General features: G+C 40.1%; 1 protein-coding gene across 5 annotated transcripts in view; it reads left to right on the top strand.

The window, feature by feature from the left end:
• FSTL4 (follistatin like 4) overlaps window positions 1-25,888 on the top strand; it is a 240,666-nt gene extending 214,778 nt beyond the window's left edge. For 4 of the 5 annotated variants that reach the window (XM_087754170.1, XM_087754169.1, XM_087754172.1 and 1 more), the window contains 8 exons: window positions 4,450-4,611; window positions 5,639-5,773; window positions 7,219-7,245; window positions 12,467-12,585; window positions 15,461-15,610; window positions 16,205-16,312; window positions 19,359-19,468; window positions 22,559-25,888. In XM_087754170.1, coding sequence (XP_087610296.1) covers window positions 4,450-4,611; window positions 5,639-5,773; window positions 7,219-7,245; window positions 12,467-12,585; window positions 15,461-15,610; window positions 16,205-16,312; window positions 19,359-19,468; window positions 22,559-23,261 — 1,514 coding nt within the window. In that variant the 3' untranslated portion in view covers window positions 23,262-25,888. The remainder of the gene's footprint in view (window positions 1-4,449; window positions 4,612-5,638; window positions 5,774-7,218; window positions 7,246-12,466; window positions 12,586-15,460; window positions 15,611-16,204; window positions 16,313-19,358; window positions 19,469-22,558) is intronic. The other variant, XM_087754171.1, reaches the window with a different exon arrangement.
• The last annotated feature ends 665 nt before the right edge of the window (window positions 25,889-26,553 follow it).

The following is a 26,553-nucleotide window of genomic DNA, read 5'->3' as shown; positions in this document are numbered from 1 at the left end:
CTCAACTGCTGAATGTGGTGCTTCCCTTTGTATCAGCTGGTTCACAATATCAGAAATAGTACAGGCAGATCCAGATGCTCATTTTGACAAGCAGAGGTGAGAATCGTGTTAGGCAGAAAATGTGAAGACCAGCAGATGAATGCCTCAAACTGCTGGCTCACATCTTCTGGGCAAGAAGCATAAAGCGCACATGTGAATTGCAGCCTACATGTGACATTCAAATGTGGTAGGTTTGGGTTGAGATCACCAATGTTAGGATTCACAGCAGTGATAAAATTTAAGTCAGTGTATTTATATACCTGGCCCTTAATGGAAGAAAAGAACACACTGAAAGGCAGCACAAAGTTTAAGAATGAAAAATTCATCTTGAGTGCTGGTATCTTTGATCAGGAGAAGCCAAGAACAGTAGGAAAATTATATTCTCTCCTATGTATGGATATTACTTGGGAAATGTGTACAGCACACTAACTGTAGGGAGGAAAAGCAATTTATCACTTTCAAGAAGAAAAAGAGTTACAGAGGATAAAGAATCTCATAAAATTGTAATCAACTATGAAAATTGATAGTTTGCAAATCAAGAGACTGCTGAGTGTAGGGCATCATTTTCCTTGGTCCTTGCATTCTGGAAAACATCAGCATAAATCAGTATATTGTATTCCTTGAAAACAGTTTTAAAAAGCCATTCGATCCTCGGCCCAATTGTAAGAGTCCAATAGGACAAATTTTCTAGTAACAGAGAGATGTTTTAAACACAGACGTTTTGTTAATGTGGCTTTTCAAGAGAAATCGTATAATGCTGCAAACTCCTTTCAAGTCATAAATGGAAAGATTAAAACACCTCAAGTAAATTATTAATTTATTAATTATTATTAAGCCTTGGGGTATATAGGTCCTATAGCAGCAATGCATGTCTTTGAGGCTTGATACCACCATCTGTGCTGATCATGTGCTTTATCACCTCGGCTGTTTTATTGTAATGAATTGGTCTGCTCACAAGTAAGGTACTACTCAGTATGCAGTAGTAGGCAATCTATCCAATCTCTTACTTATTTGAATACCTCTTTTTTCCTACTTTGCTTAAGATAATAGCATTTTTATATTGCCTTTGGCTGCAGACACAGTGATGGTTAGCGATGATGTATATTCACCAAGGGAAATAGCAAAGGATAATCCATATATTCCAAAGTCTGGAGCTGAAATCTTTGCAAGTTTAAAGTAAAATGTGCTTACTTGGAATGTATTAATTTGTAGCTAGGACAATAAAAATGCATTCTGCAGTTTGCTGTTATCACAAGGCAGTTGCATGCAATAATGTACCTGTGCAATGAATTATGTAAGACAAGGGAGAAGAAATAAAATGTTTAAAAATGGAAGGAGCAGGAAAATGATAAGAGGACAGGAATGGAGATGCACACATATTTTTGTAGGTGAAGACAAGCAGTTTCCTTATTAATCACTCTTGAAAAGACACCTTGCTATAATTTCAAGTTAAGCTAATTTTCATGCAGAACATTGATTCAGTGTCTAGGACCCCTGAGCTACTTTTTGCAATATAAATCTATTGTGTTTTCAGCTATGCAGGTAAAATATGTGGGTTACTCACATGCAGACTAACGTGGTATGAAGCAAAAAAACAGAGATACCAGTAAACCCTGCTTTGTGAAGGAGTGCCCTGTTTCTAGGGAGCATGATCCTTGTGGCAGTCATTGGGAGGGCTGACATGAGTGTCCGTATGAAGAGGAAAGCCTAAAGCAAGCCATTATAAGAGAACCTGATCAACCCAAACTGGTTTTGAGAGCATTAAATAGGTGATGTCTTGGATGGGCTCTATCTCTGTTAAGAACTGGTGGGTGAGAAAACACCACTAAGCTTGGAGTAAAATTGCTCTGGTGCCTTTGGTGATTTGGGATATGTTAGAGAAGGGCTTGAGCCCGGCTTGGGGATCTCCATCTTGCCTGGAGCCGGGCAGGTGGAGGCAGGCAGCTGTATCCTGGCAGGAGCAAAGCTCCGCACAGGGCACGGGACCTCGCAGGCTTTGCTCCAGAGCTGGTTTTCATGTAGCTAGTTTCAAGCATGGGCAGACAAGTCTGTCTGCAAGAGGCTGGGGCAGGCAAACCCCCAGGCAGAGAGGGTCAGCATTGCTTGTGGACTAGAGGAAGCAGGTTTGTGTTGTCTGGAGAATTAGGAAAGTACCTGGGGACATTAAGTACTAGCTGCTCATTGACTTCACCAGGATTTGGGCATCTAACCTGCTTGGGTATTGTAAGTTTTTTCCTATGCATTTGTAGGAGACAAACTATCTCTCATCTACAAGTCTGAATTTCAATGGACATAGACTTTCAATGGACCTCAGTTCCTAAACCATTTCATTCTAAAAATGTTACTAGTAGCAAGCAAATCATAGGTGAGGCAAGCATTGAGTGCAGGACCTTCATAAAATTCTGTCAAAGTGGACACAAATTACTATCTTTATCCTATTGCGCCTGGAGAATTTAACTCCTGACTCTCAGTCTTATTCCCCTGAATTTCTTGGGCACTCTCACTTAAATAAATGCAGGGATGGCTCTGACAGCTGCCAGCCATCTCCAGCAGCAGATCGCTTTCTTTGCTCTCCTTCCACTTGATCTGTCACCTCCTGAAGTCAGGAGGAGCTGCAACCCTGACAGCGATGGGAGGAAGAGAAGATAAAAAGCTATAATAAATGCTTTTATTTAGAATTTGCAAACTCAATTTAATAAAACAAACCTTGTTTTTTTGGTAACTTCCTGATTAAAGAGCTCTTACATGGTGCTTTACTCACCGCCCTGCATCTTAGAACACACTTTCATTTCTTCTCAAGTAAAAGAAATAGAAGATGAGGAAGTAAATCCAAACCTCCAGTGCAGAGGTGAAGTTTAAAGCCATTCCTTTGCTAGAAGTCCCCATTTTTTTGTCTCTCCAGTTGCCCCTAGGCATTTCCTCTCAGATTACACTTGAACAATCTCTTGCTTTTAAAGCTGTAAAAAACAAGTAGACTTGAGGGCTTTCTGTCCTGGCTGATTTCCTTCCAAGCTGATGACTCAGCTCTGGTTAATACTTGGCAGCTGGTAGGTAAAACAGAAGTAAAATACATCTCTCTCTGGTAAGGCCCATAAAAAATAGAAATAGAAAGATGGAAAGTATATGCTAGTGAATGTAATTATTTAAACTATCCCCATATGGATATATTGACACATAGCAAGCTGCAAACACAGATTTCATTTTATTCTAAAGCAACTGTTAAGTCAATTTAATTTTGCCAGTCCTGAAGCCTAATGTTATAAAAACACAGCAGTGAGTTAGGTACCTTAAGCCAGTGATTTCCAGTGGAAGTTTGTTATTGAATCATTCAGGCTTTCTAAAAACCCCGCAAATTATCTTCAATCCTCCACTAGTGCTAGCGGAGGTTACTCATTTTCTTTGAGGAAGAAGTTGGGTCCTCACATACCGCATCTACATTTGACTCTGACCATGGTTGTACAAAACTGGACACCTTTCAACAGTTACATCATGAGTCCCAAAATCTCCTAATCTGGTAGAAAAGCTGACCACGTGATTATGAAACACGGCAGTCCATGAACACCCTTCAAATACCATCAGCCGTGATACGGCACATCCTCACGTTTTCTTTTATTATGTCCCTTGAGGTGGGGTCCCACTGATATTTTTCACAGATATTGCAATATTGCAAATTCTCTTTAAAGTACGTGAGTAAATTTTTAAGAAATAGTTAATGGGTGATATTAAGCCTTGTTGATTTGAGCAATGAAGGCAACATGATTGAAAATCAATGAACTCGTCTGAAATGGTAATATAATTAGTAGTTCTGCCAATGAAGTATAGTTCAGAGGGGCCTTTCTGAAACAAGGTAAGTCACATTTTGAAAGCCTCCCAGAAAAAAACAACAGTCGTTTATAAACAGTTCATTTGCTCACAATAACAGGTAGTGAATGTACAGGCTATTTCGTGATGGATATTTAATTAAAATGTTGAATAATATGCTACTTCTAATAGGCAAGAACTCCAAATCCTTCCTTACTTTTGGAGTTTATACTTTAATTTTTAAATATGTGAGTACCCCGCCTTATGTTTTAATCCAACTTTACTTAAGTTGAGTCAGTCACTTAATGAAAGAAAGCAAGAACAAGCAAGAACATTTTAAATACAAAATCAGATATCGAGGTTACTCCCTGGTGTTGGTTTATTAGTTTACTCTTTTCTGTTATTATTTTCTCTTTTCTGCCCCCAAAGTTGACCTGTATAAAAATCATTACTGTACCTTGCTCTGAAAGCCAGGATGTTGCTTATTTCCCCAGTTCTTAGATCAGACCTCTTCTGCAGCGCCATTTGAAGGCAGCGACTTTCAAGCCACCGACATGGGGTGGCACCTGGCAAGTGAGTTTAAAGTCGCCAATTCCTTGTTTCCCGCAGTGCCACCAGTGATTCGTGTCTACCCTGAAACGCAGGCGCAGGAACCTGGCGTGTCGGCAAGCCTCAAATGTCACGCCGAAGGCATCCCTAATCCCCGAATTACCTGGCTAAAGAACGGCATTGATATCACGCCAAAACTATCCAAACAACTAACGCTCCTAGGTAGGAACAGAATTTTGATTAATTAAAGTATTGTAGATGGGGATTAAGGAGGATTATTTTGCACTTTAAACTAGAAGTTCTTGTACTTTCGCTAAGCCACAGTTGTTGGAAATCGTGTTACGGAACCCCTGTTCTTTCTTTCTATCTTTTTCTCCTGTGAATTTCTCGGGAAATACAGTATTGATTGATATAAGTGGTAATGGCGTTCTGTTAAAAGACAGTGTGCCTGGTTCTCCACTGCCTTGCCTCTTGTGTACAGCTGTGCAAATCAGAAGAGAAATGCATTAAATTATTTGTTCAGGTATAAGGACTACATTGGATGCAAGTCAGATGAGAATCAGGCTGCAGTTCACCTATATTCTCATACTCACCTCTGCAGAGGGAATCAGGCTCTTGACTGCTGTTGGTCCTTGTTGAAATGAGGGTGCAACAGACACAATGAAAGGCAAAAACATTTATTTGCAATTTCCTGTGTAAAAATATAAAAAACCTCCCCACACACACCCCCCAGTCTGGCTGTGGTGTATTGCAGCCGTCAGCTAGTGTTGGCAACACAGATGTCCCTGCATGGTTGGGTGCGATATCTCAAAATTTTCCAAAGGCTTTAGGCAACAGTCCCACTCCAGAAAGCAAAATAATAGAAGGAACTGTAGAAAGATCCCTCCCAAACCCAAGTTTTGGTGAGCTGATGAAAAACATTGCAGAATTGAAGTGAATTTTTCTCCACTAAAGCCAAAGCACTTTTTTTTAACAAGAAGAAATAAATGAAATGTGATTTATTGTTTGCACTTGGGATTGTTCTTTCTTTGTTTCTGGCACAGAGTGTGTATGTGCCAGTGGAAAGAAGCGAAACATCAGCTCTCATGAGAATCCCTCGAATACCTCTATTTATGTATGGGGAAACATTGTGCGGCAAAGCCACCCTGTTGAGCCACTGCCGGGCGGCTGCGGCAATGAAAGGCAATTAAGGGCAGTAAAAGCAATTAGCAGCAGTGAGGAACACTGTTCATGGATGTCTTTCTTACAGCAAACGGAAGTGAACTTCATATCAGTAGCGTTCGATATGAAGACACTGGTGCCTATACCTGCATTGCTAAAAATGAGGTGGGAGTGGATGAGGACATATCTTCACTTTTCATAGAAGATTCGGCAAGAAAGACCCGTAAGCTTAATTTTCCATGTATTTATTTCTTTAAAGCGTGTTTAAATGTGGTGGTATACATGCAATTTTATAGTCCAGTCCGTTGCTTGTGGTATGTTGGACTCTTACTCGTAAGGTAATGACAATTTTGTCTGCGCTTTGATCAGAGGATTGGAAACTGTTTTGGGAAGGAACCGCATGAGGAAGGTAAAATCTCCTTGTCCAGAACGATGATGCCTTGTCATGTGCCAGAATTGTACTGGGTGGGGTACAGGTAACATCTGTACTAAAGTAACAAATTGGCAATAGTTTTAGATATAAAAGAATCCAAAACTTAATGGTTTGTCAAATTATATGCGGTTTCAGATAATAAATTTCACTGATTTCTCTACAAGACTTCTTTTAAAGCCAGTTACGAGTCAAAGTTCTCAAATATTTAGATGCTTGAAAAATGTTCTGATTGAATTATTTATTTTACTTGTGTCTACATCACTAACTAGCAAAATAGGTTTCCCTTGGTGTGAAATTATCTTCCACTTCAAAGACAAATATTCTCCCAGCTGCTCTTAGCTGCATGTCTCCCGTAGGAGCGTGGCAGTGTTATCTTGACCGCACTGTCCCCGAAACACAATTAATGAAGGAGGTGATTAGTTGCCCCAATGGAAAAGCTCCCAGAGGCCTGATGCTTCCTAATTCTGCTGTCTTAACTACTTGGGAGATCGCCTGGGTTCATGGTGATAATAAAAGGCTAGGTGCAAATGGGATTTTTGCTACTTTTCTGGCTGTTAATATAGAGCAAGAATTGAAAACGAAGTTAGCCATAAATATGCGCTCTCATGGCGATTCTTTGGAAAATATATTCTATTCCTCATTAAATAGATTTATGTACTCTTGTTAATATCAGTCGTTTTCCCTTGAATACTTGAGCAAGGGAAATTACAGTATGTTGAGAAATAATTGGATGTATCTTAAACAGAAATTCAAATGCAGATGTACTTTCAAAGAGTATTTGAATCCTAAGAGAGAATGTAGTTGCATGGAATTCCAAGAAATGATGCAGCAAAGTGTGTAGCTGCTGTAACTGCCAGTCTCGGGCTTCTGAAAGATGTCATGTTTGCTTAGTGAACCTGTACAGGAAATCACAGCCAATTGCATTTGAAGGTAACATCTCTTTAGTAAGACTTTGATCTTTGCAGAGGCTAAAGTTGGCTTCATTTCAGTGAGGATTTTTCCCATGACAAAGTTTCAGAATTGTCTCTAGAACGAGCAAATGTGTTTAGAAATATCTATCTTACCTGATATTGTTTTATTCGAATGAATGTTACAGAGTTTTCACAAAACAAACAGTTCATGTAAACATGAGTATGAATTCAGTTATTTGCTACGATGAAAATTTTGACATTGTTTTGTTGTTTTTTTTCTTTTCCTGATTATTTTCTGGCTTTCCCAATTTTCTGATGCTGCAGTTGCAAACATACTGTGGCGAGAGGAAGGTACTGCAGTAAAGTTCTTTTGTTGTAGTGATAATGTGCTTGTCTGCTTTAATAATTCCATGATGGGCCATTCTCCACTGACTTGCCACTAACTTTATCAACTTTCACAGTTACCAGATTAAGTACAGACCAGACATTTAAAAGCTAAACTATTCAAATAAGAGATGTCACTCTCATAATAGAAATCGTGCCTATAACTTCTTACGTTTTCCCACTATGAAATAATACATGACCATAAAATATATAAAAATGTGAATTTTATATAAACTGCCACCAATGTGAATAGGCTGAGATTCTCAAACTGTATTAACAATTGCACAAGTGTCAGAAGTGCTCCCAAATTACCATAATTGAACAAGTAAGACATAAATTCAATACACTGCATTTTTAAGCAAGTAATTCAAGCTCTTCCTCCTCAGTAGCACATATCGATGTTTACTATGTGAGCAACAAAAATTGTGTTCTTGACTGTTAGGCAAAAAAAAAAAGCCCACACCAGGTTTTTCTTTCTTCTATCCTTTAAATCGATGCAGGGTAAAGGTTGCCCCATTTCTCCTTGTTTTAATTGGCCGTTAAGATCTCTAGTTTGATCAAATTTATAGTGTGCCCTGCACAAGGTCAACATCTGTGTATCTTGGAAGCCAAATAAGAAAAAAAACCATCCTAAACAGCTAATTGACTCAAAGATATTATGGAGACACTTGAAATGAAAATTTGATTTTGTGCGCACTTGTGCTGTCATAATTTCCAAAACACACAGTAAGACGCATCATGCAAAGACCCAAGGAGCTCTCAAGCAGCTCGCCCATCTGCCTCTGTAGGTACAGTGCCCAGGTGCATGGATGGGGAGCCTCCTGGCTTCGGGCTCCTAGGGGCTGTGAGCAGGTTCTTGGATCGAAGTCCAGGCGTAAGCCAGTTCTTACATCTGCCACTTGCATATGAGGAAGCTGGGACCTTGGTGTCCTTCCAGCCTTTTGGGGAAGGTCTCTGTGCACATCCAAACTGCTCTCAGCCGCGTCCCCTGCCCACTGCAAACACCCCTCCCTCCCCGTTGTTCCTCCAGGAAGGGCTGCACACTCACTCTGCCCTTGGGGAGGGTGTAAAGACCCTTTCATAAGTAGTGCCTCCAGGTACCCAAAATGACAGTTGTGCTTCATGCCCTTGGCTTGGAGCTTTCTAGTTTGCTGTGGCTTGGCCCAAAGGATTTTAGGGGCAGAAAGGAAGTGCCAGGCCTTAGTGACTGGTGCTGCTTCAGCCAGGTATGCAAACGCCCATGCATACCTGCTGTCCCACTGTTGGCTGCAGACACGTACACGCAGCAGACACAGCAGACTGGAGGTCATGAGATGTGGCACAGCCACCTAAGACAGCTCTCCAGCACTTATTCCCAAATATGCCACCTGCAAATGCCTGGTGCAGAGCAGTGAAGAGTGTTTCTTTACTGCTGATGTTCCTGTAAATGGCATTATAGGCACTAAGAATTGCTATTTCCCGTCTGCTTGGAAGTGAAATCTCTAGTGCATCTAATCAGTCCAGCATCATCTGCATGATGCTACATGGCTGTTTATATACTGTGTCCCTTATGCTCCTTTTTAAAGAAAGTAGTTGGATAACCCTACCAGGTGTGGAAGTATAGTAATATTTAAAGAACAGCTAAGAAGTCGGTTTCAGAAAGTTTTATAATTCTGCTAAACAATATGGACCTACTGCTTATCAACCTTGTACATTTTAAATAAAAGTATGAGCAATGTACAGGGAAAGCCTGGGTAGTAAAAGCAGATTTACTATTGATGTTCCTAAACAATTGAGTATCTTTAGAGCAGGTTTATTCCCCTTCCTGTATTGTTCTGTAGTATTTGATTGGCACATTCATTCTAGACAAAGAATCCATCGAACATACTTTAGCATCTGAAATCTTGGCACAGAGAAGGTTAGAAGAGAGGAATTGTATTTTTGTTTTTACGTTTTAATGTATTCTTTCAATTCCATTAAAATGTAAACTTATGTGTAAGTAGCAATATTAACGAATGGATTGGTAGACTTGAGCTCCTTTAAAATTATTACATCCTCATGCCCACAAGGTCTGTAGTAACTAAAGCTATTGGGAAAATGCCTAGACAGAATATTGTGTTGAACAAGCTTTTGCTGCAAGTCAAAGTTTTAACACAAGTAGTTGGTCATTTTAAAAGTCGGTCTATCAGTCTGTTCTCAAAACCTTTCACAGACCATGCACAAGTAAAACCTGAAGAAATGAGTGCACATAGCATGACCAGCCAGTTAAACATGGAACTGGAAGCACGTGCAATATTTACTCAATGTACAAACTAGTTTTTAATTTTGTACAGAGAAAACTACGAGTAGCCCAAATGTAAGGTAGAGATTTGTTTTAGTGCCAGTGTTCATTTCTCCAGTGATTGAAAGTGTTGCTTTCTTCATACCTGGATAAAGGGAGCATATTGTGCCAGCAGGCAATCGTCAGTTATATGAATGCATGCACTTAAAAAATTGAAAGCCTTTTTGTTACCAAAATTAAGTTCTAAAATACTTCCAAGCATTTAGATTAAATTGAGGAAAATTACTCAAGTATCAGATCAGAGGAGACTATTCCACAGTGACAAATTTGATCTCAAAGGAGGGAAATACAAATGTATACTCAGATGGAGACTGTATTCCTTAAATAAAGAAAACTCTTCTTGTCATCAGGTGTCCTCCTGAAGTTTTTTAAAAAAAAGATGTTAGGGTCAACCTCATCTGGAATGGTTCAAATAACTGTTATGTTTAGGAGACCCTCCCCATTCTTAATGGGGGTTTTGTTATATTTTTGTTACACAGATGAGGTATGTTGCCTTTTATAAAGCCTTTAGTTTTTTAACTAGTTGTGTTGTCCAACCTGAAATGTCTTCAATTAAAAACGGGAAAAAAGAAAAACCCTCCGCACTAGTCCCCCAGTTCCCAATCTAGCACCTGCCTCACTAGCGTAACACAACTGAGCAAAATTCTCCATTGCCCACCTCTGTACTGAAATAAGTCCCCAGACGGAGGAGTTGCAGCAGTATAATCAAGAGTGGAGTCTGTTTTACCGATTGTTTAGAGATGTACCCCAATCAAGACTTGGCAAATACTTCGTAGGTCATAATAAAACACCTAGGTTGTCTAGTGAGAAACCTGCTTTGTCTAAAAATCAGTGTGAAGATTACTCTCTGAAAAAGTATTTTAATTTAAATTGGTAAACTTTTTAAAAAAGAGAGTACCTGAATGCTATTAGTAATTTGCATATTTTAACCAGTCAGCAGAAAAACTTGCACTCATTTTACTGTAAAATAAGTGGTAGAACTTGCCAAGTCACTACCTTTAAACCTACTGGGGTAAAATTATTATCAAAGTATTTTTGTGACTAATTAAGGCCCTAGTTCTGAAATACACCCTCATTGTAATAGGATCATCAGACAAAACCACGCTACTATCGTGCATGAAAATAATAATAAGCATCTTCACAATGGTCATAATTTGTTGCCTGCCTGTTTCCACTTCTTAGGATTAAAATCCTTTACTCATGAAAATAACGTGCACTCATTCCAGCCAGGGTCAAATTCTGCCCTCTGATGTATTCACTCAAATCCCACTGAAGCAGGTGGGAGTTGTGTGCATGCTGTGAGCGCGGATTTTGGTCCAAAGTGCCCAAATGAAATGTTTTAACAATATACTTGGAAAAAATTAGCCCTTAGTCCATACAGATAACTTAGTTCTCGATGGAAGTTCGGTAGCTTTTTTCCTACGTGCATGATCCCTCACTGTGGCATCACATTTAAGGATCACGGCTCCTGTACCTGCCTGATGCCCTAACTGGGGTATTTCTGTGGTATGGTTTAGAGAGACTCAACTTGAACGTTGTCAGTACAGCAAACACCACATGCTGAGATTTTGTACTCTGAAGCCGCTTATTTGGCACAAAAAGAGGGGTTTTTAGCACCAAAAACCCCTCCTAGCTTTACTAAATACTATATGTTTTACAAAATTTTCCAAAAATGCATTTATCCAAATTATGCATGTTTTTACTGTGAAGTTTTCCTGTGATGGTTTAGCCCTCAATCCTGCAAATACTTAAGAGATGTGACAAACTCTGTAGACATGAGAGCAGTGTTCAGAGCTGCCACCACAGGACCAGGTGAGGGAATTGTAACGCTGAGCATTGTTCAGATCTGTAGAACTAGGACCTTATTTCTCCATGGGTAGAATGTAATTAGTTAGAAATTACAAATTATCACATCACTGTATCCTTGGCAGAGAAGTACACTATCAATATTACTGGGGGTGACAGTGGTCATTGCAAACACTTATTGGTGGTGGTATGAAAAAGATGAAATGATGCTTGGATCTTTCTAACTAGAGTGTTTGAAAAGATCCTGAACATTTCTTAAAGATGCTCGTTACTGCAATTGTATGTAGCTGAAGAACAACTAAATTATCAGTGTTTTAAGGCATTTCTGCATGGCAGAAATGATAAAATATGATCTTCTAACAGCAAAGCAATGAGAGACAGCCAGTTTTCCAAATCTCCTGGAATGCCCCAGTTGGATAAATGAGTGCTATTGCGATGCTGAACTACTCCACATTTGTGAATTACAGTTTGCAATATTTCAAAAATGTATTTGTTTTGGTGGCTATAGTTCATCCATCCAGATAGTTTAAGAAAATAGAGAAATATGTATATTTTTATTCATGGAACAGATGTTAAGCACTTCCATTTTGCATCGCAGTTACAAGAAGTCAAGTTATCTGTAACAAGACAACTTTCCAGATTAATTTTAACTAAAGCTTCTCTCTCAGTTCTCAAATTATTATCAAGCTATTTTTAATGAAATCACAGAAGAAGCAAAGTTGTAATCTGAGGGAATTAACAACGCAATCCAGGGGCTTCTTGTAATCAAATCGCACTTTGGTACATATGCACAAGACCTGGGCGTAGTTATTTGTGTACAACCGCCACCACCAAGGCAATGCATTTTTGAATGTGTCTGTACCTCTTCACTCCTTGAAGCCCTCGTTGTGACATGAAATTTGATTTTGTGAATGCACTGACTGCATCCAAATGACCAACTTTTATGTAAGGCAGATTCTGTGTGTTGGGGGAGGAGGGAGAGTTCTTAAAAAAAGTCCTAACAGCTATGGATACATAGCCCCCAAAAAAAATCCTACTCCTTTTGCTTTATTCCCCTTCAAGGCCTGAGTGTTGGGAATATGTTCTATGTCTTTTCTGATGATGGGATCACAGTCCTTCAGCCAAACGAATGTGAAATCCGGAGACACATCAGGCCCGAAGAGAGGATTTTCACAAGTTATGTAAGTCCTAAACCCAGCAGCTACAAAACTTTCCCGTAATCTCTTCAAAGGTTGTTGTTGCTAAAGGACCCATTTGACACAGTGGTGTTGGAGCTTGGTGGGCTTCATGTGGCATCCCTGAGGTATGTCATCTTCTCCTCTTGAAAATTAAGGGAACCACATATGTTATAAGACTGACATGGAGGATTACTGACATGCTGCAGAGAATTTGACTACAGATACGATGTCAAAATGTAGGCAAAGATTTTCACTTGTCCTGTTTGACCTGTTTACATCTCCATGCCCAAAAGTTGTAACTGGGCTGTAGGGAAAGTACAAAAGTCAATAGCAGAGAGATGCACACATCACTCATGGGTGCTAACTGGGCGCTTTTACTGATGGCTCCATAAGCAAAGGAATGGGCTACTTTCAGCTCTTTAGAAATAGTTTCCCAGTTTAAACCGCAGCAGGGAGGCAGATAAGGATGCGCAGAGGATGGTTGGACCATGCTGGTCCTCTGCATAGTCTGCTGCTGAACCGGGGCCCTATGCCATCTTTATTTGCTGTCTGGCATTTTCTGCCAGCACTGAGTTTACCTAACCCTTGCTTTAGGAAATCACAAGGAAAATTTGTCAGAGTGTCAGTGAACGTCAAGCACTGGCTCGTACGCAGTGGAGCTCAACATGGCAAGTGGGATAACACGTACCTGGAGGCCCTGCGAGGCCAATGTTTTCAGCGACCTGTGTTGTATACTCTTGTGTGGTAACACACATCATATATATGCTCATGAAACTAGCAAATCTCATAAAATACAGGTGCTGAAATATATCCAGAAATGCTTTGTTAGTCACTCCTTTATTTAGGTTTTTTTTAAAGGCTCGATTTAGGTGGGAAGCTGAGAACGTGGCTCCCTTCTGAAGAAAAGGACTCAGCCTTGCTTTCAATTTTGGGAGGAATAAAAGGGGAGAATCATTATCATGAGCCCCACAGACTCTGTGGCCAGGGATCTTCTTGTGAGTCTGTATTCAGTATTTTTTAAATCTCAATAAATTTGTCATTGATACTAGGTTTTTTTCCACTGGATTTTCATTTACCGTAGTAGAAATCCAGACTGATGCTTACCCCAAGACTGGTCCTTAGCATGGGCTTAATATTATTAAGCCACACTTGAGCTGTTGCTACTCAAAGACAGGAACCTTGTGTTTCTTTTCCAAAGAGCTGTAAATATTGAAGAGGTGGTTCTGGAAAAACAGCTTGAAAAGAACAAACGAGAGAGGGCACTTAAGGAAATAATGTCAGCACAGTGGTGGGCATAAATCGGGTTTTTAACGTCATTACTTGGCTGCCTTTCAGAGAGACCTCTAAGGGTTTCCTACAGATATCATAGGGCCTTTTGCCTTGGTATAAGGAGAATCCTCCTTTTTTCCTCCCTTTTCCCTTTTAGTATCTTGAGTGTTTGCCACATAGACAGCGACACCAGCATGCAACTTAAAGAGGGTTTCTACAGCAAAGATTTCTTCATTTGCTATTAGAGGGTATAGAAGCAGATAGAGCAGCTGCAGCTGAGTGCTGTAGCAGAAAGGCCGGTGACCTTTCCCTGCTCTCGTTGGTTTGGGTGGATGCTGTGTTGTGAGAGCCCAAGCCCCAGTGCACAGCCAAGGATGAGGAGGGCAGTGTGGAGGCTGTCAAGTGCTTGGCTGCACAAACGGCTGCTGGAAATCCAAGGCTGGGCTTTTGTAGCATCTTTTAGCTTGCAGTAGCGTAGATCCCCAGCCTGGCTGGAGGGCCAGAAAGGAAAATGCCGCCAAGCTATTGAGTCTTGTATCTTCAACCCTTACGTGTGGTCTCCACCAAGGTACCTAGCTGACAGAGCTGTGCTGCTTAGAGGTGAAATCTTTTTATCCATAATCATCACTCTCTTACAGACCCCGTGTTGGCATTGGTTTTTTCTTGTACTTCCCCTTTCCCTGAACAATCTCTGCTGCTCTAATCGCTTTCCTCTTAGGGAGGTTGTGCCATTATTTAAAGTGACCCAGCTGTTTTATTGACAAGATTTAAAACCAGCAGTTGTGGTCACTGAAATATATATGTGTTCATTTAGTTTTATGCTCGTTTCCACACCACAGCCTGGTCCCACACAAATGCTCTTTCAAATAAAACAACTCAACAGAAGGAAGAGCGATGAAGAGCAGCCAACATGCAGAGGCTTGTTGGTGAGATCATGTGTGACTCTTCAAACTTGGGGTACCAGTGAGCTCCCACTAAAGCTAATACCAGTTTTGCACAGGACTCAGTGAGCGGAGGATCGGAGACAAAATATGGCATCAGGCAGCTGTGAACAGGATTTGGTCCAAAGCAGCAGGATTTGGTTCCTTTTGAACAGGAGAAGTTTCTGTGTTGGAGCAATAGACTATAGGACCCTACTTGTTTTGCTGCTGTTTCCTTGAGCACAAGAATCTTAGAGCACACTCTCCTGAACTGAAAATGAAGACTTCAGGAAAAATATAAAGCTGTGATTCAATTAATGTAAATTACTGTTTTTTCAAAGCACAGAGTGATATTTCTATTGCTAATAAATGCTGACAGCACTGCAAGTCTTGGTGAACCATGGCATACTTCAAAAGATAGATCCATAGACTATGTGGTTATTTAAATTCAATGTGAGTTTGCAGGAGGTCCAGCTGTTTAATGTCACTGAGTAGAGCCAGGCTGCAGTGTGGTACCTGATAAAATAATTATTTCATGTTTTCCAGGAAAGAAAGGGGGAAAATATCATCCTAATGGAATCCCCAGGGAATTTTTTCCTATGGTTTTCAAGGCTAAGCTTCTTGCTGCTCCAGCCTCTGAACTTGTATAAATTAAACCTTTTCTCCTCTTCTCTTTTTTTTCCCCTCAGGAAGAGATCTGTCCTAGAGTGGAAGGTGAAGGCACTCAGTCCTGCCTCTGGGCTTCGGCAGTCAATGTCAGAGACAAGTACATTTATGTGACACAACCTAAGCAAAACAGAGTAATGATAATTGATATCCAGACTCAGAAAGCCATACAGGTACTTATAAGGGAAACTTTTTATTCATTGATGGCAAAAGATTTGATATGGGACAAAAAAAAGTAGATCTTTGCCCAGTGGATCTGCTGACATCACAGAAAAGTTGGGCCTGTGTTGCTTTCACTTATGGGGTCACACTGTGTCGTTTGGTGTTCTGTAACCTCACTGGAAGGAAAAAAATGGGTTGGATATCATAGTCTCAGGGCTGCATCTGCAGCCAGGCTTGCAGCTAGTGTGATAAAATAATGCTAGGATGAATTTCTGGCTTACGCTTACTGAGCCACTGCCTGACGTTGGTTATAAGCAGGTAGGGAAGAATGATCTGGTGTGGGTATAATTCAAGCAGAAATTGGCCCCTGATCTACTGGCTATAAGTAACAGCATAAGATGGAGTGATGCGTAGCTGGAAAATGGCACCGAGCAGCCAGATTTTTCTACTGCTGGTGCTGCTGCTGATCCCCCAGTTGATTTGAAGGCAAAGCTGCACAAATGAGTGTAGTAGTAGTGCATGGGAATGTCTGCAGTAAACTAATATAATATTCATCATGTGCATTTGGGTCACTATGGAAATACCTATCTCTTGTTTTTTTGAAGTCCTTGGATGTTGACCCATTACCAACCAAATTACACTATGACAAGTCCCACGACCAAGTCTGGGTGCTTAGCTGGGGTGACATGCGGAAGTCCTCACCAACGCTGCAGGTAAGTCTGTATGTAGCTGAGCCTTTGCCATTCCTTGGCTTGGCATCATCAGTAGCAAGCTGGTGGCTGGTTGGTTGCAGGTAATTAACAGCATTTAATGGTCTGAACATAAAGGTGCTCTTTCATTTGCATATCTAGTGTGTTTTATTCATCCCTCCTCCGTCCATCCTCACATATTTTTCCTGCTGTTTAATTTGTTTTTGAGCAATGACTGTGCCGTAGGCTGGCAGCAGGGCTGCTTTGTTGCCAAGGTCTGTTTTGTTTTAAGGCTGATGTCAGAGCCAAGTGCCATAAAGTCGTACAGCAAGGGCTGGCAGCTGACTGCGAGCAGTACGAGCCTGTGATGCTCCAAGTCATTTGTGCAGCCTGCGTGAGTGCAGCTTCTTTTTAACTCAATTGAGGTCTAAAAGCAGTGGGTACCAAGAAGCCACAAAGAACATACTTTCTGTATAGAAATCTGTTACTCTTTAGGCTATTGGTAGTGTTTCATCGGAAACATAAGTCAGGCTGAGCAACACATTCAAGGATAAGCCTAAGGTAGAGACTAAGTGTGTGTTCACTGCAGAGCTGCAGCGCACCCTTCTCAGAAGTTATGATGACCTGCAAATTTTTCTGTCTGCAGAGTTTGGAGGCATTGCATGTAAAAAGAAACATTAAAAGGTGAATGCATTGTACAGTGCCTCAAGATTCATACCTCTTTCAGGATTGCTAGCCTATCACCCTCATGCATTGAGCAAACCCACCCTTTAAAGGCCTTTACCTCTTCTTGTCTTCCACATAGGAGAAGTCCAGGTTTTCTGCCAGTGCATTAAATTGCTACTTATGTTCTTTAAACTCACTTTGTCACTTGTCTCTCACAGGCCTTCAGCCTCCTTTTAGATGATGATGGAACACAACGTGGTAGAATTGTTCCTCTCACAGTAAAATGCAAACAGGAGCTCTCTAGGGCATGAAAAAAAAACATAAACAGTAAAAGTAAAACCTCAGGGACAGATTCTGTGTCAGTGACTCCACTGGAGGGCTGCCAGTGAGGTCCCTGGAGCTTCTCCATGTTCACTACTGTCAGACCCACGGTGATATTGGGGCACAGTAATGCACATAGGTTTGGACAAGTAAATTAACTTCCATTTCTGGATTGCCCTGGAGGATTCACTCTTCTGTTGACGGTACAGAAACACTAAGTGTCAGCATCTGATTGGGCATTTTGCTGATGCTGTGTGTCATATGACAGAGTTGACACCAGAGCTGATTTGATCCATCCAGACATACCCTTCTCTAGTAGTTATCTTCTGGCACTTGCTGCCCAACCTTTCTGGAAAGGTGTCATGTGAATACTCCTTCTACCAGAAATATTTGCTTCTAAGTCTACATTAAAGCATTCCCCAACAGGCAGAGAAGAAGGGTGGCTGTGCTTTCTGACCTTAAAACCTACAAATCTGTACGTTAGTTGTGAGGTTTACCAAGGCTTCGCTGGAGATGCTGTCCCGTGAAGATGGGACGAGCCATCCACACCAGCCACATGCTCCATCCAGGATAACGGCTGCAGCCTGCAGACTTTCCATAATAAAGAATGGACCAGCAACTCAACATGGGCATTTTTAGGAAAAGATGCCAGAAACAAAATGGGGGCAAATAAATGAAGGTTTCTGAGACAATGCCACGAGCTTGTCTCACCTGGGGATGAGCAGTTTGCTGTACAGGGTATAAGGAGACAAAATGGGATCTCTTTACCCTTTCTGACTTAATTTCTTCCATCCAGCTGTGAGAGGTTTCTGTAATTAAAGGAGAGATGGCACAAGCATGTGATTATTAAGAACACACCATCTGCACAGTTGGAAACTTGTTATAAGGCTCCAGCTCTCAGATAGTCCTTTCTGTTATCTTTATGAAGTGCAGTTACACATGTAGAGAATGAGATTAGCATCAGCATCAGCAGATCTTTTCTTTTTTTCCAACCTTCTTTCCCAAAAGGTGCACAGTGAGTAATTTGGCAAAGTTCGTTCTTAAAACCTGCAGTGGTTAGTTGCAAACATGCAATAAAATACCTTTTTTTTAATAAAGATGCTACTGCAGAGGTTGATCTAAATTTCTACTTGTTCTTTTGGAAGGCAGGGATTTGTCAAACAGCCCGTGCAGCCGACTAATGGGATGCTGTTGTTTAGCCATTACTGGCTTGTGGGAAGCAAATGTCTGGCCTCGTAAAAGCACTGTGCAAGAGTAGGCATCTTTCATGAGCAATCTAATTGGAAGAAATCTAAATGGCACAACTGGAACAGCTGTCTGAACTAAACCTTGTAGGGTTTTAGCATTTCCTTAATGAATTATGTAGCTATAAATTCAAAGCAACTACTGTTCCACATTAGAGCAGTAGAAGTTCCTAATGAATGGACTAAAGTCATGTTGAACTGAGCAAACAATTTGAGTATTTAACATTTCAGTTATTGAAAACTTCTACCTCTCCTTTTCCGGAGCATTGGAGGAGCTGAGTTCCCGTGGCCATGGAGGTGTGCGCTGTTCTGGAGGACAGCACGGGGGGGACAGCCAAAGGGCCTTTCTCTGCTCTTCCCTGCATTTCGTATGGTGCAGTGGATGGATGAACAGTTCTTCTCCTTCAAAGTGATAATTAACTGCTGTGAGTCAGTGTTTGATCCTTCAAGCTGGTAAATTATCACTGTGCATTTAAGTGAGATTAATAAATATGACCATGAAATAAATGTTTATTTTAGACAGTGAGGAATAAATTATTATGGTCTTAGTGTTGTCATACTACAGCTCCTGCATGACTGCTTTTTCTCAAGATATAAACATCTTATGAAAGCAGAGTTGTGTACTTACCTTACAAATGTCAAGCCTCAAATACTATTTATTAGCACACCTTTTTCAAGATAGCTACACCAAACAATATTTTGAAGTCATTAATCAATTTGAGTCTACTACATCCCTGGGAAAAGCCACTCGCTACGGTGTATGACACTGTAATCTGTATTTACCTTTCTGCTTTGCTTGCTGCTTTTCCTGTACTCAACCTTGTGTGTATTTATTGTAGGTAATACCAGAGGCAAGTGCAGGGGAGGATCAGCATGTTATCCGCACACCATTTGAAGGAGTGGATGATTTTTATATACCACCTACAAATCTTATTATTAATCACGTTAGGTAAGAAATTATCTTAATGAATCGCAACAGTGACCATACTGCTCTCTTCTAGTGGGCATCCTTCTAATAATCTTACAGCTCTTGATGAACGTTAATGAATGAATTCGTGATCAAGCTAACTACTCTTATCCCCATTTTCACATGTGAAATGGAGAAATGGTTCAGCAAATTACCTATAGTTATTCAGCAAATCAATGAAACAGGAAGAAAAAAACCTGGACTTGCCTTAGACCACGCACAGGTGTCCTAACCTCAGCTTGGTCAGTGGTGCCTCCTTGCAGCAAAGCAGGACACACTGCCATGGCTTGCTTGTGCTGGGAATTTCATGGCCAGAAAGCTGCCTTCCCTCCTCAAAACTGCTTTATGGACCTGGGCAAAAACCTGTGTCAAAGATTTATTGCCTGCAGTGGTAAAAGTTTATTCTGCCTGAAGCATAAAGCATGGTTCTTCCACGTGTTTCCAACTATTTACTTGTTCAAATATTGGATCTCTTTGTGAGGTGTACGGTTTGAGGAGAAAAATGTTATGCACTGCATATTAAAAAAAACACCTCTGCGAACCATCAGTTTTGAATGTTAATGTGATGTAGTGGTTAATGAGATTGTATAGCTAACATACTACTAACTTGGAGTGATATTGGCTGCTTCCCAGCAGGAACAGGAAGCCTCCCGTTAACATTATCAAAATTGATGATAACTGCACAGCAATTTATAGTGTTTTTACCATGTTATAACATAACAACTGTTTAACCGTCTTCTGTCCCCAGTATAGTTTAACTAAGTTAAACACTAAAAAATCATAATGTAACTCCTTACATTAATCTCAGGTTCCCTGTGGTGAACACTGAGGACAGGGGGGTCACACTTAAATGATTATGTTTTGAATCTGATCCAAAATAAATAACTTTGCTTCCTGAAACACAAAATAATGAGACATACTTCATGGCTGTCATTCTTAATTTTTCCCTACCTCATTCTTCCAGTTTGCTTTCAAAATATCGTTATGACTAATAGTAATGCCAGGAGGTAGATGACTGCTGAATGTTAAAGCCTGAGATGAGAAGGTATGGTCTGGGTTCAAAGACAGGAAGGTGGAACAATTACACTTTTTGTTTTATTTTCTTTTTGCTTCAGTGTGATTAATGGGCTGTATACAGATGATCTTCTGTAAGAAATCTTAAATGTAGATAATTGCCTATAGTTTTCCATGTGCAAAGCAGAGAATGCTGTGCCTAATTTCCTATTTCATTTGTTCAGGGCCAGATCTTTGTCCGTTCTCTCTCACTCTCAGCACAGAAAAATAATTGCTCGCAGTCTAATGAGACTTACTGAGATCATGTTCTAAATTCTCCACTCAGAAACAATAAATGGCAATACCAGCATTTCCCAGGAAGGTGAATATTTAAGCAATCTCTTCCGCAAGCCAAAAAATATTTGTATGCAAATGTTCCTGCATATGTATTTCAGCTGCCTGTTATTTCAGATGGATATCTAGGAATGTATCCATTTTTATTAGTTCCCAGGGTAGATTGTTGTCTATTAAAAACTCTCTAAGTGCAAGGTTTTCTTTGAGATTTCAGATCACAGATTTAATGCAAGCGCTGCGCTGCTTCTGCAGCTGTGTGCACATAAAACACATTCTGACCCACTTTTTTAAATTAAAGTTTATGATAAGAACCATTTTTGAACTTCTTTGGGCATTTGGCCAAGTATTAAGGAAGTCTTGGGGAAAAAAATGCTGTAAGGGAAAGCATTTTTTAAAGTGTACTTAAAATGCATTCATCCAGGAGAAATACAAGTGTCATATCCAATTTCCCCACACACAGTGCGCTACGCATCTCTACTGCAGATATTTTCTGAAGTCTCTAATGGATGTGAGTATAATGGGAAAATGAAAGGCTTAGCCCAGTGATTTTCATGGGATTGTACACTACATTGGCTCGTTCTTTAGAAGTGAAATCATTGCTGAGTGTCTCATTGACAGATGGATTAAGAATAAAGAAATAAATCCAGTGTTTTAAGCAAAATATATATTATCTGCACACAAGCACATTGTCCTCCACATTTCACAAAGCAATTTTACATCTTTTGGGGAAGAGATACAAAACTAAGCACTCACTTCATTTCCTCCTGTCTGCATTGAATGGATGAAAAGATACTTGATGTAAAATTAGTTTTCGTAAGTCAGTATCAGTGACCTGTGAATCCAGGGGAACACAAACAGGCTGTTTCTATGGGCTCCCTCTCAAATTAAGCAGAAACCTTTCTTGGCTATTCTTGACCTTTTCTTGTCTTCAGCAAAGGTCAGATGTGCTGCAGCATATATCTTTTACAGAACATTTATTCTCTGCTCACTGTTGTCTGCCCTCTCTTGAGACAGAAAACAAAGATCCCTTTTCTTCAGTGCACCCTGGCTGGTTATGTTCCTGGAGAAATGTTTTACACCTTCCCTGGGCTGGTGGGATGGTGCTTAACAAAGTCTGCTCTACACCTCAGCCTTGCCAGCTCCTGCAGTGGTCCCCAGGCACCACGGGTAGCAAACACACATCACAGCTACCCTCCAATCCTATAATTCAAGAGATGAGGTTGGACATGGTCTTCACTCATATAGCTTGAAGTTGCTCTCTGGCCCCAACCTGGCAGGGATATGCTTTATTTTGAACAGTTTTCTGTCTTGATATTGAAGAAGTCTCGAGTATATATTGAGTTACATCTCTCTAGACCTGAAAAAGATTAAATACAAAACTGATCAACACTAGCCTCCAAAACACCCAAGCCTTGATATCATTCCTATTGTAAATTGGTCTTCCCAATAAAAGACTTCCACTCTTGAAGATGTTATTCAAATATCCAAGCACATATTTAGGCTTCCAGGATCAGGTTGCTAATTGTAACTGAAATATATACCTCCTTTTAGCACATTTTAGAAGGACTAAAATGAGAGAGATTTCTTACAGAAAAGAGACAGCATTACTGCACACGCTTCCAAAACCAACAGGATAGAGTTTCCCAGTTCTGCTGACTTTCATCTTTTCTCCAGCATATCACCGTGTCTCCAAAGATGACTTCAGTGTCATGTTTTCTATTTCAGGTTTGGCTTCATCTTTAACAAATCAAAATCCGCAGTTCACAAAATTGACCTGGAAACTGTGACCCACATCAAGACTATCAACTTCAAAAACCATAGCTGCGTACCGCAGACCATGGCTTATACCCACCTGGGCGGTTACTTCTTTGTCCAGTGTAGGAGGAATAGGTCGGTGGCTGAGTCGCCGCAGCTCATTATTGACAGTGTTACCGATGCCGTCATCGGCCCCAACAGCGACGTGTCAGGCACACCTTATATCTCACCGGACGGACGCTATTTGGTCAGTGCGGATGAAGACAGTGGCAGGATCAAAGTCCAGGCTCTAACTGTCCGAGGGGAAATCAAGTTGATTTATGACTTACAAACAATCATACATGTATCTGATCTGACATTTCAACCCTCTTTCACTGAAGGCAATCAGTACTATATATATGCTACTTCACATTTGCAAACAGATGTGCTTTTCGTAGAGCTGTCAACAGGGAAAATGAATGTACTGAAGAATTTAAAGGACCCTATCACATCCAAAGACTGGCCCTGGAGCAACTACAACAGAATTATGAAAGACAGTGGATTATTTGGACAGTATCTCATTACACCAGCTAAAGATTCATTGTTTGTTATAAATGGGAGGCAAAATACATTACGCTGTGAGGTTTCAGGTATAAGGAGGGGTAACACAGTGGTCTGGGTTGGAGAGGTATGAAAGGGCAATAGCAGTAGAGCCTTCGGCAGGCAAGTACCGGTTGGACCTTTACACTGCAACAAATGCGCAGTAGCATTGTATATTTTTACACTGGGAAAAAAAAAAAAGAAAAAACAAAAAACCCCTGTATAGGCTTCATGGTACAACACTGGTCTACTTGCAAGTTTTATAATATAAGGTATGCTCTGCTAATAGGAAGTGGTTTTGAAGGGATTTTTTTTATTTGGGGGTATGATTTGTGGTTATGAGAAAAATGCTGGGAAGCGAATAGTATCTCCACTGAGATATCGTATAAGCCACGAAACCTAGTGATTCTGTAGAACAAAACAGATTTTGAGTTTCCATACTGAGGAGCTTTTATGTTATGTTCAAGCCATCAGTTTTCTTTCCTGTATACCTTGCCCGTTAGCTGTGCTGACTACCCCACCCCAACACAGAGAGACTACAGAAGCAATGACTGCAGTTAAAATTCACCTTTGGATGATGAGGGAAACTAAGCATCAGAGAGCAGTTTTCAACCCACAGAAACCTAGGAGCGCGATTTAATGAAAACTGATCAGTTTTCTCTGCAGGATGGCTTTAGGAGGATTCACGGATGTGATTTCAGAAGGAGGCATAACAGAAATAGTAACTGTCAGCTCGCTTTCTTCTGCGCTTAATTTTGCTCTTGGTACTACTGAAGGCAACGTTATGCTTCCCCTCCCCTGTTCTAATGCATATTTGTGTGATTGTATTTGAGACATTTGGCATGAAATATCCAGGCCATTAGAGTGGGTAAAAGCCAGGAAACACTGGGGGGGTCAGAGTTTGTAAAAAATTTTGCTGAGAAGGGGGCATTAGTCTTTCAGCAGCTTCTGAGTGTGGTCAGCTTGGGCACAATATGCAAAATCTGCTCTTCAGGGGCAGAGAATTAGTTATGGTTATTCTCATAGGAGGCAGCAACACTTCTAGAAATTGTTGGTTTCTCTCATTAAATATTTAGTAGCACTGAAGTCACTTGGTTCATTGTAAAATAATAGCTACAATGACAGAGGGTATTTTTAATAGAAAACTCACTCATTTTCTAGTCATAGCCTTAATTTGCCTATTTCTTTTCAGACATCCTGGGAAACAATTTTTCGTTGTGATTTTTTTCTTCCCATTTATAGTACACTTGTTTATAGTCAATTATCTTTTAGTTATGAGCAAAGAGTTTCATGTAAAACCAGCTGAATTACCCTAGAATGCAACAGCTGGCATTGAGAAATTTCAGTTGAGTTCCCATAAAAATATAGATCCATTTGCACATTTGGAAGATATAAAAACTTTTCTAGTTGCTTTTTTGTAACTTTCGATATCCATCACCATGAAGTAATCAGGGCAAGAGCAGCTATGGCTCGCAAAGTGGTGCAAACCAGGTGAGCATCACTGCCACCATGAACAGGCACATCCAAGCGGTTGTATCTCATGCGCCACTTTGAAAATGTGGTCTTGATGTGGGTGAAAACTTTCTCTGAAGGTAAACATCTGTTGCATTGGAACCACCCATCCGCTTTTCAAAAGACCCAGCTTGTTTTGTGAATTACCTTGTTGCCCAGAGTTTGTACGAAAGCAGCTGCTGAACACATCCAGTGATACACGTAGTGGCGCAGTATTTTTCCAACACAGATGCTTAAAGTCACCCATTTCACAATGCACACAGAGGGATTTTAAATGAGAGGAATGCAGACTAACACTGGTAATCTTTGCTTTAAATGTTAAACTTTACCAAAAGAGTAGCATTTTAGCATGGCTGTAGACCTGAAGTAATGTAAACAATTTCGGTTCTATAGAGAACATATAAAAATCTGTTCAGACAGACGAAGAAGGGGAGCTGAATCCTATGAATTCATTAAACATGGAGTTCTTGAAATTGCCCTTCAACACCCATAGGCTAAAACCTACATCTCTTTTCACTTATGAGCCATAGGGGTTAGAAGAGACTATCCTATCATTGCAACACAGACATAGAAAACAGATTGGCATAGCCTTCCTTTAGCAATGCATGGTGTCCATGATTTTCTACTCATCTGGTTAGGAAACACCCATGTCAAGGAAAGGAGAAGACCAGCTTTGTAAGTACCTTTAAATATGCACAACTCCTTTCTTGAACAAAGCTGTATCCATACATTGCAGTCATCCTAAATGTGTTTTACCAAGGCCAAACACTGCTCTCGTGTTATCTTTTATGACTTCTTGAATATTTTATTATGCCTATGGTAAGTTTCCCTGTAGAGACGTTCATTGTGTCATAGATCAAGCAAATATTACTTTTTTAAGAATATTATAAAAACCTGTATATATCTGTTCAGGTAAATATTCTTGAGACTGGTTTATATATAGGCTGTGAAAGATGTGTAACAGACCTCACTTCTTCCTGTTTGTCGCAAAATGTTGGAATAGCGTTCACTTGAAAAATCCCACTTGGACCTTCCAAAGATGTTCCCTTTCTTCCCTCTTCAGCCCAAGTTCTGGTGATGTGTTTTCTAAATTATCCTAATGGTTATATATCATACTTAGAAAATGAAGTACAACTTAGATTGTCCACACTCCTTGTGAACAGTTCCAATGACAGTCAAATCTGACATTAAAGTGCTGCACATTTGTTACTCTGATTTTATTTTTTTTATGACACAGAAATTTTATATACACTCAAAAAAATGTTTAACTCATTTTTGCCTTTCAATTCTGTCAAAAAGAGACAACATTTCCTTGTTTGCAGTTTCTTTCCCACTCTCTTCGTGTTCTCCACCAATTCACTATTAATTCCTAGCTAATAAATTAATTAATCACAGTGATTAATTGAAATTAATTTAAATGGAATTAATGACCATTTAGTTATCCTATAACACTCATATATCACTTGGGTAGTCTGACATTAGAATCATGGGGAAAAAATAGTCCCTGGTTGACAGTAAGACTCTAGTCCCAAGACCAGCGGCATTTTCCATTAATTGTTGAGGTTAAACAGCAGTATAATGGAGATACTGTTTTCTCATAGTATTTCCCTCAATATTTTCACTTTCTGAATGAGTGAGAGTTTTTACTTAACATCTTTAACTATGCAGTTCAGTGGCTATTTAGAAATGGTCTGCTTTTCTTTTAAATTGGAGAGAAAAGTCACGAGTGCCTTAATTTGGAATTAACAATAATTAACATGTTCTTATCATTCAATACTTTGATTTTTTTTTTTTTTTTACCGCTACAGAAAAATCAACAGAAGTCCCAAAAGGTTTCAGTGGGCAGAGGTGGGCATTCCCGCAGGATGGGTGGG

The sequence above is a fragment of the Nipponia nippon genome, unplaced genomic scaffold (assembly GCF_047370975.1).
Source record: "Nipponia nippon isolate SJK-2023a ecotype South Korea unplaced genomic scaffold, ASM4737097v1 scaffold_17, whole genome shotgun sequence".
Classification (NCBI taxonomy): Eukaryota; Metazoa; Chordata; class Aves; order Pelecaniformes; family Threskiornithidae; genus Nipponia; species Nipponia nippon.
The sequence above is the reverse complement of the archived record's forward strand: the minus strand, read 5'-3'. Positions and strand labels throughout refer to the sequence as shown.